General features: G+C 38.4%; 1 protein-coding gene across 1 annotated transcript in view; it reads right to left on the bottom strand.

The window, feature by feature from the left end:
- The window catches only part of LOC135324154 (E3 ubiquitin-protein ligase KCMF1-like), a 33,076-nt gene extending 12,024 nt beyond the window's left edge, over positions 1–21,052 (bottom strand). Inside the window, exons 1-3 of the mRNA XM_064499752.1 lie at positions 20,476–21,052; positions 13,332–13,499; positions 5,291–5,430 (exon numbers count right to left, since the gene is read on the bottom strand). Of these exons, the coding sequence (XP_064355822.1) occupies positions 5,291–5,430; positions 13,332–13,499; positions 20,476–20,908 (741 nt within the window). The 5' untranslated portion in view covers positions 20,909–21,052. The remainder of the gene's footprint in view (positions 1–5,290; positions 5,431–13,331; positions 13,500–20,475) is intronic.
- Between the last annotated feature and the right edge of the window lie 392 nt (positions 21,053–21,444).

Here is a 21,444-nt window from a genome sequence, read left to right as displayed (position 1 = left end):
TTTATTTCTGCATGAAAGGGACAACACACTTCAAAAGGTAACACAGCAAAAGGTAGTTCTACCCAGTTTAACAGGGCAATGCAGTTATGAACAGCCCATATCCTTCCCCCCCAACTCCATAGTCTTTGGGAGAACACCAACTACTGGGAAGAAAAAAACCCCACACACACAGAACAAAAAAAAAAAAAAAAAAAAAAAAAAAAAAAAAAAAATCCCACCAAAAACAAGCAACACCCCCCCCCCAAAAAAAACCCCAACAATAACCCACACCAAGGAACAATGAAGAGAAAATCTAACTGTTCTAATTGTAAACCTAAATCTGTGCACTAAGGTTTAAGAACTTTTTTGTTTAGCAAGTAGAGCATTGTTATATACAAACAGAAGTTTTAGTTGAGCATTAGTTCTGGCAAAAAGCTCACCAATTGATACAAGGACTGCAGCATCACTGATCAAGCATGACATAGCTAATATAATCACCATTAATACAACACTCTTGAATTCTCTAAGTTATACAAGACCAAAGAAACAGATTCCACATTAAGAAATTTCTCCTGGAAGTTACAACTGCTTGTGTTAACAGATAATCATATTACTTTGAATGAAACCCAGGAGATGATTAAAAAGCCTTAAGCCAGTTAGGCTCCAAATCTGACAGATGACCTACCAGTTTCCAGAAGTGTTCTCTTATTACCACTACCTCCCTGTTTATACAAGGTATATAATTATTCTGCACCTACATAAATCCTATCACGCTTAAGGTAAGGTTACAATAACTATCCTTCAAGAAAAATAGAAATAGGAACCATACACCTTTTATTTCCTCTATTTCTTTACTGCAAGTAAAGTTCTTGCCAACACACTTGCCAACATATTGTGGAATCTGGTCCTTACAGTTCATGCACAAAAAGTCTAGTTGCTGCCTTACTAAATACATAAGGAATCTGCTAAGTGTGATTTAATAGCAAAAAATTGATCTCTCTATTCTGAAACTCGATTCAAAGATAACATCCGATAGCATTTCCTAGAGTTTGTAGATCTGCAACCCTAAAAAACTTCTACCTGAATGCTATTTTGTAGTCATTAGTTAGTCCACTCTACTGAAACCCAATGGCAACAATAACAATCATCATAATGCCAACCATATCCATCTGCACTTGCCCTATATTGCTGCACACACCTGCACACATTTTTGAACTTTTTATAGTGGGCAACTTTGGGGGCTTTGAACAGTCATAAATGGTATGACTATTTCCATAGATATTACTATAGTTTTTTCAGTTAAAACAAGTACCTACAATTAAAACAATTACCTGTGAAGCAATATCACCAAAACCTCTCTCCCTCAAATACCCAACACTGACAATTTTTTTTGTCTATCTGGCATTGCTGCATACTGCAGTCTCACCCTTCTAAAGTCTCACCCTTCTGAACTGGGCCATCCTATATATGAATGTGGCAAAATTTAATCTTTGCTCATCACAAATATTAGCAGTATAAATACCTGAAGAGGGCATTTTTTCCCCCTGAACAAAATTATTTAACTTACTATCAACAATAGTAATAATAATAAAAACCACACACCACGCAACACCACTGATGGACTAAAAATAATTCTATCCTTGCAAATCTGGCTTAGAGTCAGAAAGTTCTCAAATAAAAAAGCATCTTTGGATAGCCACAGTTACTTTAAGGATTAAAGGTGGGCATCTTTCAAGCAAATCTTTTTGTTTAGCCTAGAACCATGATGGTTTATAATCCATAATATTTTCTTCCTCAATAACATTATGCTCATTTACCAAATACAATAAGACTCTGGTACATAGTTTTCTGCATACTTATGCTAAATCTTTATCACAAAAGCTAGATTTAACATTGAACACAAACATATACAGTCACTTTCAAGGATGAAAAATGATATCCTATCACAAACTTGGAACAAAGATACAGATATATCAATATTGCAGGCCAATCCACAATTAAATAGAAAAGACTCATTTTCATAGATGTATAGCATACAACAACTTCTGAAATCAGTGGTAGATGTCTAGAATCACAAATTTAGGCTTTATACATAAAATTATTTAAGTTACAGCTTCAGACAAGAACGCACCAAATTTGAGAACCCAGAATCTTAATGTTCCATGCACAGAATATATCACTGACATCAAGTGGTGCAAACCAGAATTACAATACAATGCCACCAGAGAAGGGCATCCAAATGCAGACCTTCTAACGGTCATTACTTTGTTGAAAAGTCACAAAGTTAATTTAAAGAACAACCCAAGGAGACTACAAAACTTGCAGTGTCACTATGGTAAGTTATGGTCTTACAGCGTAAGCGATAGTGAAGCAAACTGCTTCAGTTCACATGTTCTTAGGAAAGACCAGAACACCTTTGAGTCTCAGAACAGGTGGACCAATTACCTCCCCTACTACTCCTCCACGTGAGGCCCTTTGCAGGCTCTAAGGAGAGATTCTCTTTTTCTCACATAGAATTCCTCAAAAAATGAAAAGAGCTTAAAGGTCAGAACAAAGAAGCTTGAAATCATGGGTCATTTCTCCACAGCATATTAAGATCTGAGTAATCTGCTTCAAGCATTCAGACTTTTATAGGAACCTAAAGCAAAAAGAACGAGACAACAGTTCCCTGAATGTCCTTCTATAATCATACATTCCTTAGGTGTAAACAGCATCCACACAATCATGGATCTATCCTCCACTGCTGGAAAGATACTCAAAACTTCTTGGTTGAGAATTTAACCTAGGATTGCTAATATACGTTACTGTTGCATTAGGGAAGCAGGCTTTAAAAATAAATACAAAACATACCCCCACACCATAAAGGGAAATCTAAAAACAGAGCTACAGACTCTTCTAAAATGAAAGTAGTCTGAACACTAAGCAGTACAAGCATGTAGTTTCTCAATATTGTAATAAAGGCTGAGAACGAACCATTTCTAATAGTATCAAAATCCAAATTATTTATTTATTCTTTACATAGCAAAGAAGTCACCTCACACTTTGAAAAAATTTCAGAACTTCTGGCACAAGCAACAATCACATCTAGATATAAAAACTTGAGATCAGAATGCTTACCAACAAAAAACAGAAGCAAAACAATTCTTCCAGTACTCAATTATATGGTGTATAACTGCTCTGCACTGATTATTACTGTTGAAATCATCAGGAAAAAATCAAGTGGCGAGGTAAAGGGAAACAGCAAGTGCCACTTTATAAAAATCAATATATTTAAATGTTATTTGTTTTTTTTTTTGTTTTTTTTTTTTCAAGGGTGTAACCCTCTTCCTCTGTAACACCAGGGTTTAGTGGCCTGTGTACCAAGGATCCAAGGCCCAGCTGCACAACCTTGACTCAGACTGCTGAGAGAGCACTGGGAGAAAGTCTGTAGAGAGATAAAGGTGAAATTACAGACAGAGGTAGGATCATTGAGATGGGGATTGCTAGCAGCTCAAGGAGTCAAGAGCGAACACACCAGCATGGAAAGGTATAAAATCCCAAAGGAAAAAACAAAAAACAAAACAGGGAGTCAAGTCAGTCAGTCAATCAGGTCATCAGTGCCATCAGATTTGGTGGACAATAGCAACTCAGCACCACTGAGGATCTGTTCCAGGGAGCTGTGCAGGCTGCCCCTTCCCTTCCTGACTGATGCCTGCCTGGTCAGCAAAGACTCTTTGGGTGTCTTAGGGGCAGTGAGCATACTAATGCTTAGCTAGGATTTAACAAGCTGCTAGCCTATCTTCTATGTGCATGCACACGTTAGCCAATAAATAATTGCTTTATATTTTTAAGCTGTATATATCCTGCTTGCAGAATCCCTTTGTGTGTGGCTAAAAATGTCTGAACAGTGATCCCAAATTGGGGTCGTAACAAGGGAATGAACATGGTCAAATCCAAAATTTTTCAACAGAATTTAATAACTTATCTTTGCTGGGGGGAGAAGAGAGAAAATAGGGCTATTTTAGCCCCATCTTTGTAAAAATCAAATATATTTGAACTCTCATACACAGATTGGAATTTCAAGAGCACCCACATATGTAGCTTTTTCTATCAACAGGCCTTTCCAGAAAGGAAGTTGTGATAATGTTTTAGAATCTGAGGTCACAAATCTCAAGCATGATATAAACTACCTCAACAAAAAGATTATTAGCTGCTCAGCTATAATTTTTTCTGCTCCAAGTAAGTTAAAATGTCGAGCACTAACACCTTAGATAAACAACTGTCAATAGAAATATTTCATGAGGCGTGTTCTTAATTATGCCATCTTTTTTAACGCTAGTGGTAGAGGGAAACAGCAGTAACAATTGTAATAGAAGAACAAATTTTGATGCACAAATATACCAGGCTACGAAAGCTTAAAAAAAAAAAAAAAAAAAAAAAACCACCCACCACCCACATCCAACAGATCAGCTGCATACCTTTCCCTGTCTCACAGCTAGGAAAGGCTGACAAAGCTATGGTCTTATAGGACACTGTGAGCCAGTTTGGCAGCTAGGCAACTGGTTGTGAGGGGAGAGACACTGCTATACAGAATAACCATAAAAAGATTCTAAATATTACCTAACATACAGTAAATAAGCTCCAAAAAGGGGCAGCCTAATTATCAGAACAACTAAACAGTGCTCCCCCACCCACGTGATCAATCTCATTCTATTAAGATACCTGTAAAACGTAGAAAAATTCTGATGTGTCCACTTATTTTCAGAAAATGTTTTTTGGATTTTCTTCTGTTTGTTTTTAAAGAGTTAAATACATCTTTTCCATTGTTAAGATACAAGCAACAAAAACTAACAGAAAATTGTCAGACTAATTTAACATCAACCATTAAAAATCTGAACTCGATGATTCTTTGCTATATTCACCCTATAGTCAGAAAATAACTGCATCAGTACTAACACTGATGGGGGGAAAAAAAAGCTATGTGGAAATAAAATATTGCACACTACTGCAGCATTAGAAGTTGCCCAATTAAAAACCAGAAGTAACAGGTTCAGAGCTCAAGATGACTTAATCATTTTACATATACACAACTTAAATGAAGCATTTTCTTGGGTGGCTTCACTAATTAAATAAACCTTAATAAAAACATTCTCATCTCAAATACAGGTACATACCTTCCTACACAGCATTTAAATGAACAAGGAAAAAAAGAAACAACGGGGGGGAAAAAATCAGGAACTAACTTCAAGGAAGAAAATATAGTAATTTTTTGGAAGAGAAATTTTTCATATACTTCCATCATAATTGAAAAACAATGCTGAAAGCTGCTTACCACTTCTGTTGATGTTTCTGCATGTTCAGAAGTAACGTGTTCTTGAAGAGATGTTTCCGTATAACCCATCTTTCCACAATAAGGACAAGTAAAAGACTGTGGCTGCTCTACAGAGAAAGCTTCTCCACCATAGTACAAATCTGGAAAAGATGATGTTTTAGGAAGGGCTGTTTTCAAGCAGCATGGTCTATTATTTTATTTATATAGCCTGTGTATATATACACATATGTGCATGTAATCAAATTCATTCATTCAATATTTAATCAAAATAAAAATTTTAATTCTGCACAAAGGGCATATGCTGATATTAAAGAAGTTGTTCAATGACTCAACTGCCAAAAGAATAGACAGACTACACATTTTCACGAGCGAACAACATAACTTTCTAATATTCAGTAAGAGCAAAGGTTGATGGTACTGCTGAACCTTCGCTTTTTCTCCATTCTTGTTTTTACCATAGGTGACCTTGTACCAGAGATAACATTACTGTAGATGCACTGTGCTCTCAACCCTACTCACAACAGATCTAGATTAGAAGGGGTAATTTAAAACGCCTCAGTGACACCAGCACTCCATATGGTGATACTGGTGCCATAGCTGAACCAGTGTTTAACAATAAAGGGAAGTTTTAGAAAGAAGTCTTGAATATAAACTCTAGGAGTCTGTTTAATGAAAATAAGAAGGTGTTTGAGATCTGTTATGTACCAGTTTCAACACTTCAGCACTTCTTGATTACTGAAGTAGCAGCCTCCCTTAAGCTGCTAATTTAGCACATTAACATGAGCCAAACCAATCATGAAGCTATGCTAAAAAAGTCAGTTTCCTTCCCCCCCCATAGGGATTATGAAACAAGCTTTAATTTTCACTTGCATATCAAGACAAAAATGTATTTTTCTTGAACAAATTTTAAATCCTTTCACTGCCTTTTTTATTACTTGAACTTGCTGATAAATAACTGATAGGCATTTGCCTAGAATTGCAAGTGTTCTGTTATAAACAAATATAGGGGCAAATTTCAGAAAATATAAAAACTCATATTTTTGCACCACAAGGCACTATCTATCCATCTAGCCTGTGTTAGGAATACATTTTCCTGCAGGCACAAGTAGCAATTTTCCAAGGTTTTTCATATCTTCTGCTACTGACCTGTCTTTGAGACAGGACTAGGAAGAGCAGAACAATGGTTCTGTTATTTCTATAGCCATACAGAAGACATTACCTTGGCTAGAGAAACTCATTCTTCAAATATAGCTTACCTATAGAATCTTGCTGTGAGAGCTGTACATTTAACCACACAGCAAACAAACAGTATTTGACCTACAACTGGATATTTTGAGGATTAATACTCCAAGACCAATGCATCAAACCATATTTGCAAATGGGTAATAAGTAGAGTTAAAGATATAGAATCAATGTAATTCCAAGGATTCAATAAGCTGCAGAACACATAGCTTATGTTCACTAAGTTCCTGTTTCCCTTATTCAGGAAATTGCTTCCAGAGAGCTTCAGTACAGGACGACAAGAGAAAGGTATCTCTTTTCTGGACAAGGTTAAAGAAAAAAAGCCACAGTAGACAGAAAACCTTGCCAAAAAGGAAACACTGCCAGACAAATTGAGCATTTTAGCCTGTCCCATCAAATTAACTATCACGCTAAGCTTAAGTTACCATCCCGAATCTAGTCTCAGTTACTCCTAACAAAAAGAAAGTACCACAGGCCAAACCATCCAAAAGAGAAAGTTCTCCTGCCAATTAAATCATAATCCACTGAAGTAGCATTTGAGATTTTCTAAGTTTTCTTTATAATGAAGTACAGGCAGAAGAGTAATAACTTTTTGGATGAAGAGGCTGGAACTGCAAATTCAGATATGACAGGACCACACAGAGTGAAAGGCAGCAATCTAAATCAGAATAGATGCCCAAAAGATGCCTCCCCAAACTTAAGAGTCATTTATACAGTACTAACAGAAACAAAAGTCCAGAATCATTATTAGAGGGAATTTCCCAAAGGCCTTGTAAAACATGCATCAAGACTCAATTCTGAATGCACCTGAACCACTCAACATACAGAAGATAAGCATTTCCTGGAGATAATGCCAGACATTCAGCTGGCATCCTAATGTGGGGGATATCCAGTATGTCTTAATTCAATACATCTGTCCATAACTGATCCTCTAGAATCCATGGCAAGAATGCGCAAGGCTGGGAAGAGCAAGTCCTACTGAAGAACTTGCTATATCCATGGGAAAATTTATTGGCCAAAAGCTAAGAAACATGTCATATTTAACTGAAGAAAACAATGCTGCAAGAGCAGAAGAATACATCTTACAGTCTTTAAATCTACTTATTTGGTTTAAAAGCTAAATATTTACCAGCCCAGAGAGTGTTCAAGATGCTCAAAAAAGTAAAACATTAACAAAAACAGAAGATTCCAAATGTTAAACTTTTTTTGAAACTATAACACAGCTATCTGAAGTACTTATCAGAACTCAGAACTATTATTTTTTTAATCAATTATATATGAATATGTTAGTTCTGATAGATAGCCAAAAAGGAAGTAGGGCTGTGACAGCATAATTACCCCCTTAGAATTCAGAACTCCAACAGTCTCCATGTCAAGGTGGTGAGCAATAGCATCCAACAGAAGAAAGTCTGAATCAAATTTAATTTACTTGTATGCACCAATTACATTTCAACCCAAGTAGCTTTTCTAAAATTACAGCATCCAAATTTTCAATCTGGTGACCATCGGTCTTGTTTGTAAATCTTCCGTAGTACTTTTATTGACATGACAGGATTGATTTTCTTGTGCAGTTTAATATACAACTTTTAACTATATGTTTGAAGTGCGATATCAATCTGTGGGGCTTAGCAATGAAGAATCCTATGGAGACTGTTTCAAATACAACACACAGAAGACATGTATAATTCACAGAACTCCAAAAGATTTAAGTTCCAATCTAGTGCCACTTCAGTGCACGACGTCATGAAATACTTTTCAGAAAGCTTCCAAGATCCACATTCAGATTCCAATTCTGATATTGCCAAAACCTTGAGTGAGGGTAAAACACCACAGATATACTGTAGTATGTTCAAATAAATAAAAACACCATTGTTTCAAGTGAGCAAAGCAAAAACAATTTAAACAAGAGACATTTTTAAGATGTCACTGAAGTCTACAAAATGGATAAGCAATACAAGTTGGGATGCACCTTTTGTCAGGGGAAAAAGGTATTTGAAAGGTCAAGGATCCAACATACTTGTCAAGTGAAATACACAAGCGTAAAACGCTGCAATGAAGATGTATGAAAGAATCCCTGTTAGACATTAAATGGAATTTGTCTATTGATAAAGAAACTTATTACAGAAGTTGTTACAGTATACATACAGTATACAAAAAGGAAGGGCTTGAAAGCATTCACATAATCATTCCTACAGTGGCATTCTGCAAAGGCAATGCAGTACTAGAGTAAACTGTAGTTCTCACTTCTCCACAGCCCTACAAATATAAGAAAGTTGGAACCTATATAAAGGTTTTAGGTGCAAAGATAAATAAAAAGATCAAATTTCTAATTAGAAGAATTGAAAAAAGTACCTAAGTTTAACTGCTTTTACTTTAAAATAGCACATGCAAATACTATGCTATCATTTGAAGCTTAGTATTTCAGCAAGGACTCATGCAAAATATTCTGCAGTCCTATAGGAATTGCTAAATGTCAAACATATCATGAGCTAATGATAGCTCATTTAGTTGCTCATTTGATTTCCCTCAAGCTTTGGTATAACCCTCCAGACAAACAAATACCCATTTATTGGTATTATTATTAAGAGGAAGGAACGGGAGAAGGAGTGGGAGAAGGAGCGAGAAAAAAGAAAAAAAAAACACTCCTGCACATCACTATTCTTAGGAAGATTTTCTTAAACTTATTTTTATAATTTTTGTTTGCTAGATCTATTATCTAGACAAAAACAAACCCCCCCCCCCCAACTCTAAATCATTAGGTGGTCTAGATACCTCTAACCTATGAATCTCGCCTCATTTCGAAACCAGAAATATTTCCAAGGAGAGGGCTACCCACCCCAACTTCTCAGATGAACAAATGACACAGGACAAAAAGTCCGAGGACGGTGGAAAACCGATTAGCATGGGGGTAAAAATCTCCCCCTTAATGGCATTAGTTCTGCCCAGATGTCAAAAATTCAAACAGTACACATTGTCTTACCACAGAGGATGGAAAACTGACAAGTGCTATCAAATCATATGCTTCCAGCCCTTTTCAAGGGTCTGAAACAAATAGTTAAAAATATATATATATATCCACTGTGTTCCTTCCAGCCTCTTGGTTATACTGCTGTACATTCTTCCTATTCATGCTTCCTCCTACTCCTTTCCTATAGCTCACAGCAAACTTGTGTTCACATGTCAAATAACTATGCCTTTCCCCAGAAAAAAAAAATAAATAAAAATGCGCCCATTGACAGTGAAACAACTCGCCAACAAATCCAGAGGTTTTTTCCTCAGAAGTTGATACCCTCCCCACCTTTTTTGTCCTCATCCTTAACCTCTCCACTTTTCCTTACCAAAGTATTGTCCCATAGACCTTTTATAATCTGAAATAAAGGAGACAAGATATGTTTTGTTTAAAGTATCATCAAAAAATAAAAGCTTGGTCATCAAGTAACCATATCATGAATCTTCATTTTTCTGTCCAATTTAAGAGCATATGCTGGCTATTTCTCCACCTGTTTTGTCTTTACAAGGACATCAAGAATTCTCAGAAAACACACACAGTTACAGTATAACATCTTTAAAGGTCCACTTGCTAAGGTCCTGGTTATTAGGGGAAGCATAGGAGGGGGAAAAATGAACAGGTCATGCCTCCAAGGCTGCAGAAGGGAGACAGCCTATAGTTGTATTCCTGTTTCTACTTACAGTTGTAATATTGTTCTGATGGGACTGGTTCATGACCAAAGAACTATCCCTTCTGGCCACAAAGAAATCCTTGAGATACTGGGTTTTAACCTCTTCCAACTTATTTCCTACGCAAAAGTTCTGGCCCCTAGCTCTTCAGATTCCTCTTTGGTAGACCTGTAACATCCTGTTTTCAGAAGAGCTAGGAAGGAAGACAGGGTTGTTTAGTAATTCTTTAGCAAAAACAGCTGCTTGACCAATTAGAAGAAAAACCTTGGAAAGAAAGCAATGGCTAGATGCAGTTCCCTGTATTTTGACTTCAGACTAAATTACATCTCTCAAGGAAAAGTTTCCCTCACTGCTTACAGAGGAAGAGCACTAAGATGATGCTAAAAGGATGAGAACACTCTCTAAAGAGGACTCAATAGCATACAAAAGCAAAATAGCATACAAAGTTCAAGTCAAAGTGGTATTTGGAAACTATAGTGTTTCCTAAAAAAACATCTTTAAGACATCTCACATCTGACAATCTCCGCCAAAAAAAGCTATTTTGCTTCATCAACCACATAGAGCTAGCACATTCTGAATGAGAGCCAGGAGGTTAGCAACTAGAGAGAAAAAATACACTAGAGTTCCTCAGACAAAAGCAGTATTTGAAGGAGCTGATTCAGGACTAAATGTTGTAGCAATTTGTCCTTGTATACTGAGGAGACATATTATTTTAAGAGGGTACACAGAAGACAGGAATTTTAATATCACTTTTCTTATTTTATACAAGTGCAATTTCATTTAAATTTAATATATGCACGTAAACTAAAAATATCATCATACAAGTAATAAGCTGATTTCACACTAACATTTGAACTAAAAGGTTGAAGAAATTGAATGCTGACAAGCCTACTTTTTTTTTTTTTTTTTTTTTTTGGAGATACTTCTCTAACACTGATCAAGAAGCTTCATTAATTGGAACCTTTGAATCAAACCTGACTGCAAGCAACAATTCTGAGTTTTGTCAATGGACAGGTACTCTAGGAATCATGCATCTACCTCCATTAACAGTCTTCCATTCTATATTTTTACTTCAAGTCTTTTCCCCCAGTATTCTTCATTGTTTCCTGCTCATACTTCCGTAGACTGCAAACAACATCTCTCTTGGGTTCTATCTTCTTTCATTTAGTTTTATACTGCTGACCTTTCCTTTCAGGATGTTTTCTTTTAATCTGCTCATACATCCTTGCTTGGTGATTTTTAGTTTCACTAGAACAGCTAACCTGACAACTCTGAAACAAGTTGGACTAACTCCAGCATTAATTATAATTTTTCCTCATCGCCGAAATTCTTCCATGTTCCTCAAAGTCACATGATCTCCTTGTTTATAAAGTGCCCTTTAAAAAGTTACTACACTTTCTCTAGACGACATTTTTTTTAAACCACACTGTACATATTCTTTTATATTTTACATTCCATACAGGATTGTAATAGAAAGGCATAAATATTTTAAGAATGAGGTCATAACCCTCCCTAAAGCCTAAGCAGAAGGACATTTATAAACATCCTTTATTTCGCTCTGCTGCATAAATTCACAAGGTGACTTTTACTTTGGTGTTTTCTGCCATTAGCCTTTGTTGTGGTTTAGAATTCAGTGATGTGCTCTTTCCTCTCATGTTGTTCCAGGAGTTTAACCAAACCAAAAGTCTTGTTGAAGAGCTGCACGTCAGCATTTTCTTCTCCTCTTACTAACACTGTTTCTGAGGGAACAGTGTTCAAATATCAAGACACATGAAAATAATAGAAAAACTTGGGGTTTTTTTTATTATTATTATTCTTACTTAAAGAAGCCGTAGAGGCAGAAATATCTCCCATACTCTAAAGAATCCAAATGATTTGGAAGTAGCCCTAGAAGTCCTTTGGATCAGCCCCTCTCCCTAGTTCACTGTAAAGTTGCTTCCATCTTCCTGACTGGATTCTTCATACAGATTTAAATAAGGCATTTTTAAAATTACGTAACACCCTAATCCAAAGGTGTGTTTGCTTAGAGACTTTCAAAGAAAAATATTCAGGTTTCCAGGAACAAAGTGTTTTCTAGATGCACAGAGCATTCACCAGCTTGGTTGCTAGGACTTTTTAAGAGATAAAAGACTTAAAATAAATTTTCCCATTGTATTACATTCAAACTTTTACCATTTAATGCTAACTTATAGCTCCACAGCAAGCATACATCAGTCCTCTTTCCCCTATGAATCATGTACACATAATGTTTATGACAACACTGCTGTTTAACTCCATATGTAATATACGTGAATAAATTTTTATTTTTTTAATCAAAAAGTTTTAAAAATTGACTAAAATTCCTAAGGCCTCAACTTTTAAGAGATTATTATATTTAAAAAGAGATGAAAATTTAAAGAACAATATGGTTCAAATCGCTAAAAACAGTTTTTAATAAAATGATAGCTTTGCGGGTTTAGAACAGGCATAAAAAGAAATAAGCATCCAATGTCAGCAACATCTTAATGTAAAGGTTTATTCACAAGAATTACAACACCAGTGTTATAAGCATGATGTGACAGAAATGACATTTGAGGGGGGGGATGATAGCAACTTTTCAATATTGAAGTGTTTTTGCAGTCAAAAAGAACTTCAAACAAGTCCCAAGTGGACTACTTGCTAGCCCTTGCCACTATTCTTCCACATTCAGTACAGCCTACAACCCCTGCTGCATTAACATGCCCAGATGTAACCAGAGAATAACATTCCCCCTAACTCTCACCACTGTTTCTCTTCTTCACCATGGCACTTTCTGGTACAGCATATTGGGGGAAAGGGTGTGTGCGTGCATAGATTTGCTACACCTTTTGAATTGGAAGTTAATTTAGGAGTAATCATTTTTATCAGAAATAATAGTTTGATAATGTGCTGTGTGCTAAAACACCTGACCCAAAAGCATAAAACAATTTTCATATGCTAGAACCAAAGAGAAAACAAGCCTTTTATCAAAGAGACAGGAACTTGGTATAATTTTCAGCATGCTATTTGTGGAAAAAAGTACTTAATAAGCAATGAAACAAAAATATGTATTATGTTTGTAACTACTGCAAGTAGCAATAATATCAATTAAATTATTACTTACCAAAATCTACTCTTGTTAGTATGCACTGCATTGGATGGTCAGTTGTATGCCTTGTTGTTGTTGCACCACTTTCATAACAAGTTGCACACAAATCGTAATCGTAGCAAATTAAACACTTGTATCTGCGACCTCGAAAATTTCCTTTTAAACATGCATCACAGCTGACACCTGCAAACAAATCAAATTGCTCGTAAGCAACATTAATTTCATTGTGCTTTAATGATACAGGTTTTTTGCTATTCCCCTCCAACAACCAAAAAGAAAGTCAGCCAAGAAGCTTTTATGCAGCTGATGCGTAATATGACCCAATTTTTAAGCATATTTATATCTTTAAAAAAAGGCAATAGTCATCCAAAATGAAAGTCTTGAACACAAAGTAAAATAAAAACCACAGTCAAGTACTCAAAATGATAATTTCGTTAGGCTATAAAATCTAGACACTTTTCCCCCTGTTCTGTTCAGCAGCTTGGTTCAAAACACTCTGAAAGTTAAACAGTATAGTGGTTGATCTGGAACTTTTACTTGAGAGAAGAAAAAAAAACAATCCACAAAACCACACAATCACCAACTTGACCCCCGACCCCCCTCCCATCCAGCTTTTGTGTTTATTTTCATACTTTCTAATATTTCAATTCTGAAAAATGCCACAACCATTCTTAACATTGTATCTGGGGGTAGAAATTAAGATTTTTTTGAAGTACAAAAGAAAATTAAGATGCATTCAAAGTTATGTCACATCAGCTCTCCAGCTTCTTCCTTTTTGGAGTTTGATCTCTGCATTGCAAATCAGTCACACTGCCTATGTCAGAAAAAGGCTTCATAATTTCTAAAGTTTTGGCCATGTCAGAAAAAGGCTTCATAATTTCTAAAGTTTTGGCCATTTGCACTGTGTGGTTTCAGCTCTTTGTTGTTAATTTAGATAAGCACAGGGGAAGCATCGTCATCAAGGCCCATGAAAATTTACTACTGCAATTGAAAGAAGTTAAGAGCCTTCAAGAAAGTAACTAGTGTATACAACACATGGAATTTTGATCAAAGTCCTCTTTCACCATCAATTTAAGCATGCTTTTCATAGTTCAGTGCAAGTACAGAAAGCTTCATAGAAACAAAGTTACTGGAAGAAAGCAATGACATTAATCTTCTTCTAATCATCCTCTTGAAGTCAAGAAATGTCCCAAGCTTTTTATGATTGCTTCCTAACTATAAATTCTATGATCAGAATTTAACAGAAAAAATCTAGTATTAGCACAATCCGCCACTACTAATAGCAATATCAGGTCCAGAGGGCAACATTACTTTTATATCCTTTAGTGCAACAGAAGGGGAAAATCTCAAGCAAACCATTAAAATGAAAAATTAAAATAAAAACCTTAGCTTAGGAGCTAAACCCATATTTAAATACCTAGACCTCCCACTGAAGTCAGCAGAACCTTATTTTTCAGAAGTCACATCACTTATTCTTTTTTTTAAAAAAAAAAGCCTCACAAATTCAGCTCTGTTACAATTTTTTCTGATCCTTCTTCAAGCCTATCATGTGGCTGCCAAAACTTCAACCTCACCCATTTATCCAAATTGGCTAGGAATTCCAGCAAGCTAGTCTTTTCCCACCTCATTCCTGCTACCACAGTAATCACTCTCCTTCTTATGAAATTTTACAGTTTGTTGATCAATTTTCCCTATTTTAATCCCTACACTATGTTAATTAATTGAAAGTTTAGAAGTTTGCCTCTCTGCCCCTAAAAAAAACCCAAACACTCAAAGATAACAGAATGCCAACTTGAACCAGATGCATACATATTTATCACAGGTTTTGAGGAAAAAACACACTTGGGAAGAGTTCCCTTAGAAGTAGGAAACAAAAAGAACAAATGAGTGAACAATGTGTGACAAGAATTTAGAGATTCTGTACACATGAAATGTTAGTTACTTTTATGCTATTCAGTAAATGTTATTTACTTTTAAAAAGATTTTAAAATGAATTCCTATTCAGTGAGAACTGTTCTCCTCCATCTTCTCTAGAATAATGATCTTATGAAAATGATCACAGAATAGAAATCATCCAGTTTATTTTAAAATTAAGTTTTCAATGCATTTTACCTTAGAGAATAGTGAGGAGACTTTTTCAGCTTTTCTACTTTCAATTATCAATACACAAATACACACGTGCACTGATAAACAGGCCCAAGTAATGACATTTACACCAGTGCACCCTCTCCTCACAATAAGGATAACTGAGGCTATCAGGTCTAGTTAAAAACTTGTTGCTAATGGACAAAGAATGTTCTTGCTTTTTAATGCAACGATATTCCACTAGAGGGTAGCATTATGCTAAAAACCTAAAGAGTTTTGATTCACTATACCTTAATGATCAACTGTCTCTCCTAAAGGCATCTTCGAAGGTATTCCCTCTCAGTAATACCAATCCTCTCAGTTTCTACAGGTAAACTTCAATTGTTTCTAGGTCTCTGCTCCAAATGGTATGAAGCATTGTATCAGCACAAAGTTGGTAATGTAGCAGCACAGGAATTGGCACTGTGCATGGTCTTATTTAGCATTTCTGTTAATCTGGAAACTGGCAAACAGCATGTGAATTCTATGAACAAAAAAAACTTGAACTGAGGAGAGCTGTAAACAGTAACAAGGGCAAGAAAATATTAATAGCTGCAGAGCTAAATCCTGCACTCATTAAAGTCAATGGTAAAATTTCTCATTTAATAGCATAGGATCAAGGGCCTGAGATTTTTTTGTAAGTATGGAAAGGATGACAAAAAGATTCAGCTTGGGAGAACACAGTCGGAGGGGGGGGGGAACCACCTGAGAATTAATTCTATAGCTGAGAGAAATGTGAAGAAAAGGAACACAGAAAATCCTAAGGGTAGACAAAACAAATTAAGAACTGCTACTTCTCTGTTGAGTCCTGCAAGGCTTAGAGATTGTCTTATTTAAAAAAAAAATCTTTAAAGATTTTTAAAACTTGTGTTAAAACAAAACAAGAAAAACATAAAAGAGCGAGGAAAAAAAAGGAGAAAGTGAACAATGGGAACAAGTGATTAGGTTTCAGAGAACTAAGTAGCATGGCTCAGCTGAGCAAACAGTCAAACTGCCTTCACCTTAAGTCAGACTTCATAGACTTGACCAAACTTTTTCTTTCAGCCACTGATTGCTTAACACATCTGGCGATGGTACAACTCATCCCAACTTTCCTTGTAAACTCATATCTTTGCACAAGGCTAGGTGGAAATTAGCTATTCTATTTAGGTACACTCTGTTAGGAGTTGCTGAATCAGGTAGCCTGACAGAGGCGAGGCTGCTGCAGCTCCATGCCCCCCAGGTCCAGCCAGTAGCAAGGTTGAGCATGTGTTTCCAGTAGGCACACATGCACAAAGTACGTATATGCATGGCCGGCCACACAGATCAACACAGACAGAAAATCATCCGCAGGCCAGTAGGGGGCCACCAAGATGGTTGGGGGCTGGAGCACACGATGTACTAGGAGAGGCTGAGAGCACTGGGTTTGTTCAGCCTTGAGAAGAGAAGGCTCAGGGGAGACCTTATTCCTGCCTACAACTACCTAATGGCAGGGTATAGAGGAGATGGAGACAGTCTCTTCTCAGAGGTGCACAGGGATGAGAGGCAATGGGCACAAGTTGCAACATGGGAAATTCTGATTTGTTATAAGAAAAAACCTTTTTCCCCATGAGGATGGTCAAATGCTGGAACAGAGGCCCAGAGAGGTTGTGAGAACTCCATCCTTGGAGATATTCAAACCTTGACTGGACAGGGCCCCGAGAAACCTGCTCTAGTTGCCCCTACTTTGAGCTGGAGGTTGGACCAGAGACCTCCAGAGATCCCTTCCTACCTAAGTTATTCTGTGATTCTATGAACTGTGATCCACAGGTCAGTAATGGCTCTTGAAGTCTGTAGTGGTATATGTAAAGCTGTTTTGTCATTAATTTTTGCTCCTTTCCTTGTTTTCAAGTACTGTTAGGGATGTTTAGGCACTTTACTATGAGAAATAAGCCTGAGGCATATAAAAAGGATTTGAGACTAGAAGAGGAATCATATTTTGGCATATTTCAGATACTTCATGTGTAGGTTAACAGGAGAGAAAAAAGAAGCTTCAGATCATGAAGCCAACAGGGTGACCATGCTCATGAGACCAAGAAAAAGAAAGATAGATACATGGTATGGCAGGCAGATGGTTGGGTCATGCATTTGGGGAAAGTACAAGCCAGTAGCCAAGAAGCACATGCAGTGGCAAGTGTGACAGAACAGGGGTGGGAAGAGGAATAGAACAAGTTTAAAACTTGACTAAAGTAGGCATGACAGTTCTCATTTCCTTTTATTATAAAGGACAGCACATGTCCTACATTAAAGACAACACTTTCCTAGTATTACTTTTCCTTGCAAGCAAGTGTAGTTTCTATGGGTGTATTATCTGACTGAAAACAGATTCTCTGTGACAGTGAGTGGGAGTGGTTGTGAAGGCATTCTCTTGTAAGTTATGTTTTCACTGTAAGAAAGTGTTTGAGAATTCCTCAGGGTAGAACAATGCTAACATTTAAATGATTCCATGTAAGCTTTTACATTCTATTATAATTTTTTCAGTACATTTATGTTATTTTGGGTTCAAAGAAACTCTTATTTTTGCAAGTTTTTAGATCTCTCACTTTGTCTTCTCTAAACCCTGTAAAAGTTAGAATGCCATTCAAAATGATGATTTTGAAAGGCTATGAATTTAGAAATTTGCTGGTGCTTGCTTCTGTAAGCCTAGCTGGTCATAGGAAGATGCTAGCTACAGCTGTCTGCCTTACAGCAGGCATTGCTGATACTTGAGTGGATAGCATAAGAGAGAATTGTTTTTCTTTCCCTCTGCCAGCTTTTTTCTGGGTTTATTCTCCTGACACAAAATGTCTATGTTTTCCAAGACCACTTTGTTAAAGTGAGACTTTAAGTCTCAGCTCTCATGAGGCACACAGAGCTCTTTAAATCAAGGGGTTCTGGTTCCAAAGGGCATTACTGAAAGAGTTGGGACACTTGCTTGGTAAAAAGCTTTTCTGCTTTATCTCCAGTTCTGAGGTTGGCTGGTCAGTGCTTGTCTGCTTGCCAGTTTACTGCCTACACTACATCTTAACTCAGCTCCGTATTGGAAGAGAAGTTGCCACACTTAACCTTCTTAAACATTTCCAAAATAAGTAAGAGCTGGCCTAGTAGTGCAAAAGGAAATAAAACCGAGTATTTCGGACACCAGGCCTACAAGCGGAGCGTGTTAGGTTTTGCAATTAAAAGTTAATCTCTGTAAAGACAAAGGAGCAGCAGAGGAATGCCAATAACCTAATCAAAGCCACCAGAGAACCCTGACTTGGATATTCCCAGGGCTATCAAAGGACAACCAGTCCATGGGCAGGGTATGAGACTCATCAAGAGAAGGCAACAAGACAAGTTTTCCCCAGTTGCCATGCAGACTCTGGGGTGGGGGAGTACTGCCTAAAGGGGTATGGGACTCATGGGATGCAGGGAAAGAGCATTTTCAGATTGTGCAAGACTTACTATGGGGTGTTTAGGGGAAGGACCAAAAGGTGGGGAAAGGGAGAGAGCAAGATGGATCAGGGAGGAACAAGCATAGGAAGATAGAGGGATAAAGGGGACCCGTAACATGTAAATGGGTTGCTGGTCAGCCTGGCCACACCCTGTGCCCAAGCATCAGTCTGCCCTGTCTTACTAAACTCCCTTTCTAACTATTTTTCCTGGGTGAGGGGGCTCTACATTCCTTGTGCATGGAGGTCTATGTGCCAGCCACTGAAGAAGGGGCCACAGGGTTGTAGGAGCCCACAAGCCTGAGGTGCCAGCAATGAGAGACCAGAGCGCATGCACATAGCGGGGGTGTGTATGTAGGCATGTATAATCACTAGTAAACGTCAAGCCAGATGAGCTGGTAAGTAGGATAACAGGATTGGGAGCCAGGTATCAGAGAGACCAAGTCTGGGTTGGTTAGTAGAGACACCCAGAGGGTCTGCAATTTGACTACTGGAGAGATTTTTTTCTTGGGGGGTGGGGTGGGTTAACTGTGAGACCAGGAGATCCCAGGCCAGCTACTGGAAGGGTTTGTGTTCTAGGTATGTATATATTTTCCATTAACAGGCTTTCATCCTGATCAAGAGGAGAGGGGAACAGGATCAGGCCATTGATGCTGTTTGTATGAGGGCTACTATATTTTCCGCAGAATTGCAGAAAGGCTGAGGCTGGAAAGGACCTCTGGAGATCATCTAGTCCAACCCCCCCCCCCCCCCCCCGCTCAAACAGGGTCACCAAGAGCACATTGCACAGAATTGTGTAACGTATCAATAATATCATTAGTTATCATGAAACAATTACTAAGAATACAGATTTGATTTGGGGCTCAAAACGACAAAAGTAGAATCACAGAATGGTTGAGGTTGGAAGGGACCTCTGGAGATCATCTAGTCCAACCTCCCTGCTCAAGCAGGGTCACCTAGAGCAGGCTGCCCAGGACCCTGTCCAGATGGCTTTTGAACATCTGCAAGGATGGAGACTCCACAACCTCTCTGGGCAACCTGGTCCAGTGCTCTGTCACCCTCACAGTAAAGGAGTTTTTCCTCATGTTCAGACAGAACTGCCTCTGTTCCAGTTTGTGCCTATTGCCTCTCATCCTGTCACTGGGCACCACTGAAAATAGTATGGCCCCGTCCTCTCTACACCCTCCCTTCAGATACTTATGCACATTGATAAGATTCCCCCCCCCCCCCAGCCTTCTCTTCTCCAGGCTGAACAGGCCCAGCTCTCTCAGCTTTTCCTCATAGGAGAGATGCTCCAGTCCCTTAGTCATCTTAGTAGCCCTTCACTGGACTTGGTCCAGTAGCTCCATATCTCTCTTGTACTGGGGAGCCCAAAACTGGACACAGCACTCCAGGTGCAGCCTCAACAGGGCTGAGGAGAGGGGGAGGATTACCTCCCTCAACCTGCTGGCAATGCTTTTCTTAATGCAGGCCAAGATACCATTGGCCTTCTTTGCCCCTGCCCCCCATTCAGTAGCAGACCCACATTTTCCCTAGTCTTTCTTTTGTTACTGATGTATTTAAAGAAGCCCTTCTTGCTCTCCTTGACATCCCTTGCCAGAGCTCACCTATGAGAATGTTATGGGAGACAGTGTCGAAAGCCTTCCTGAAGTCAAGGTAGACAACATCCACTGCTCTCCCCTCATCTACCCAGCCAGTCATCCCATCATAGAAGGCTATCAGGTTGGTTAAGCATGATTTCCCCTTGGTGAATCCATGCTGACTACTCCTGATCAACTTCTTGTCCTCCACATGCTTAGAGATGGCATCCAGGATGAGCTGTTCCATCACCTTTCCAGGGGTTGAGGTGAGGCTGACTGGCTTGTAGTTCCCCGGGTCCTCCTTCTTGCCCTTTTTGAAGACTGGAGTGACATTGGCTTTCTTCCAGTCTTCAGGCACCTCTCCTGTTCTCCATGTCCTTTCAAAGATGACTGAGGGTGGCCTAGCAATGACATCAGCCAGCTCCCTCAGCACTTGTGGGTGCATCCCATCAGGGCCCATGGACTTGTGTGTGTCCAGTTTGCTGAAGCGATCCCTAACCCAATCCTCCTCGACCAAGGGAAAGCCTTCCTTTCTCCAGACTTTCTCCCTGATCTCCAGGGCCTGGGATTCCTGAGGGCTGGTCTTACCAGTAAAGAGGCATTCAGTGCTTCAGCCTTTTCTATGTCCTTTGTCACCAGGGCCCCTGCCCCATTCAGCAGCAGGCCCTTCCTTGTTTGTTAGTACAAGGTCCAGCAGCACACCTCTCCTCGTTGGCTCCTCCACCACCTGTGTCAGGAAGTTATCATCAGTGCTCTCCAGGAACCTCCTGGATTGCTTGGGCCTTGCTGTGTTGATCCTCCAGCAGATCAGATATCAGGATGGTTCAAGTCCCCCACGAGGACCAGGGCCTGTGATCACGAGGCTACTTCCAGCTGTCTGCAGAAGGCCTCATCTACTTCCTCTTCCTGATCAGGTGGCCTGTAGCAAACACCCACAACAGTGTCACCCATGTGAGTCTGCCCCTTAATCCTTAACCATAAGCTCTCGGACAGCCC

The sequence above is a fragment of the Dromaius novaehollandiae genome, chromosome W (genome assembly GCF_036370855.1).
Source record: "Dromaius novaehollandiae isolate bDroNov1 chromosome W, bDroNov1.hap1, whole genome shotgun sequence".
Lineage (NCBI taxonomy): Eukaryota > Metazoa > Chordata > Aves > Casuariiformes > Dromaiidae > Dromaius > Dromaius novaehollandiae.
Note: the sequence above shows the minus strand (reverse complement) of the source record. Positions and strands in the feature narration are given on the sequence as shown.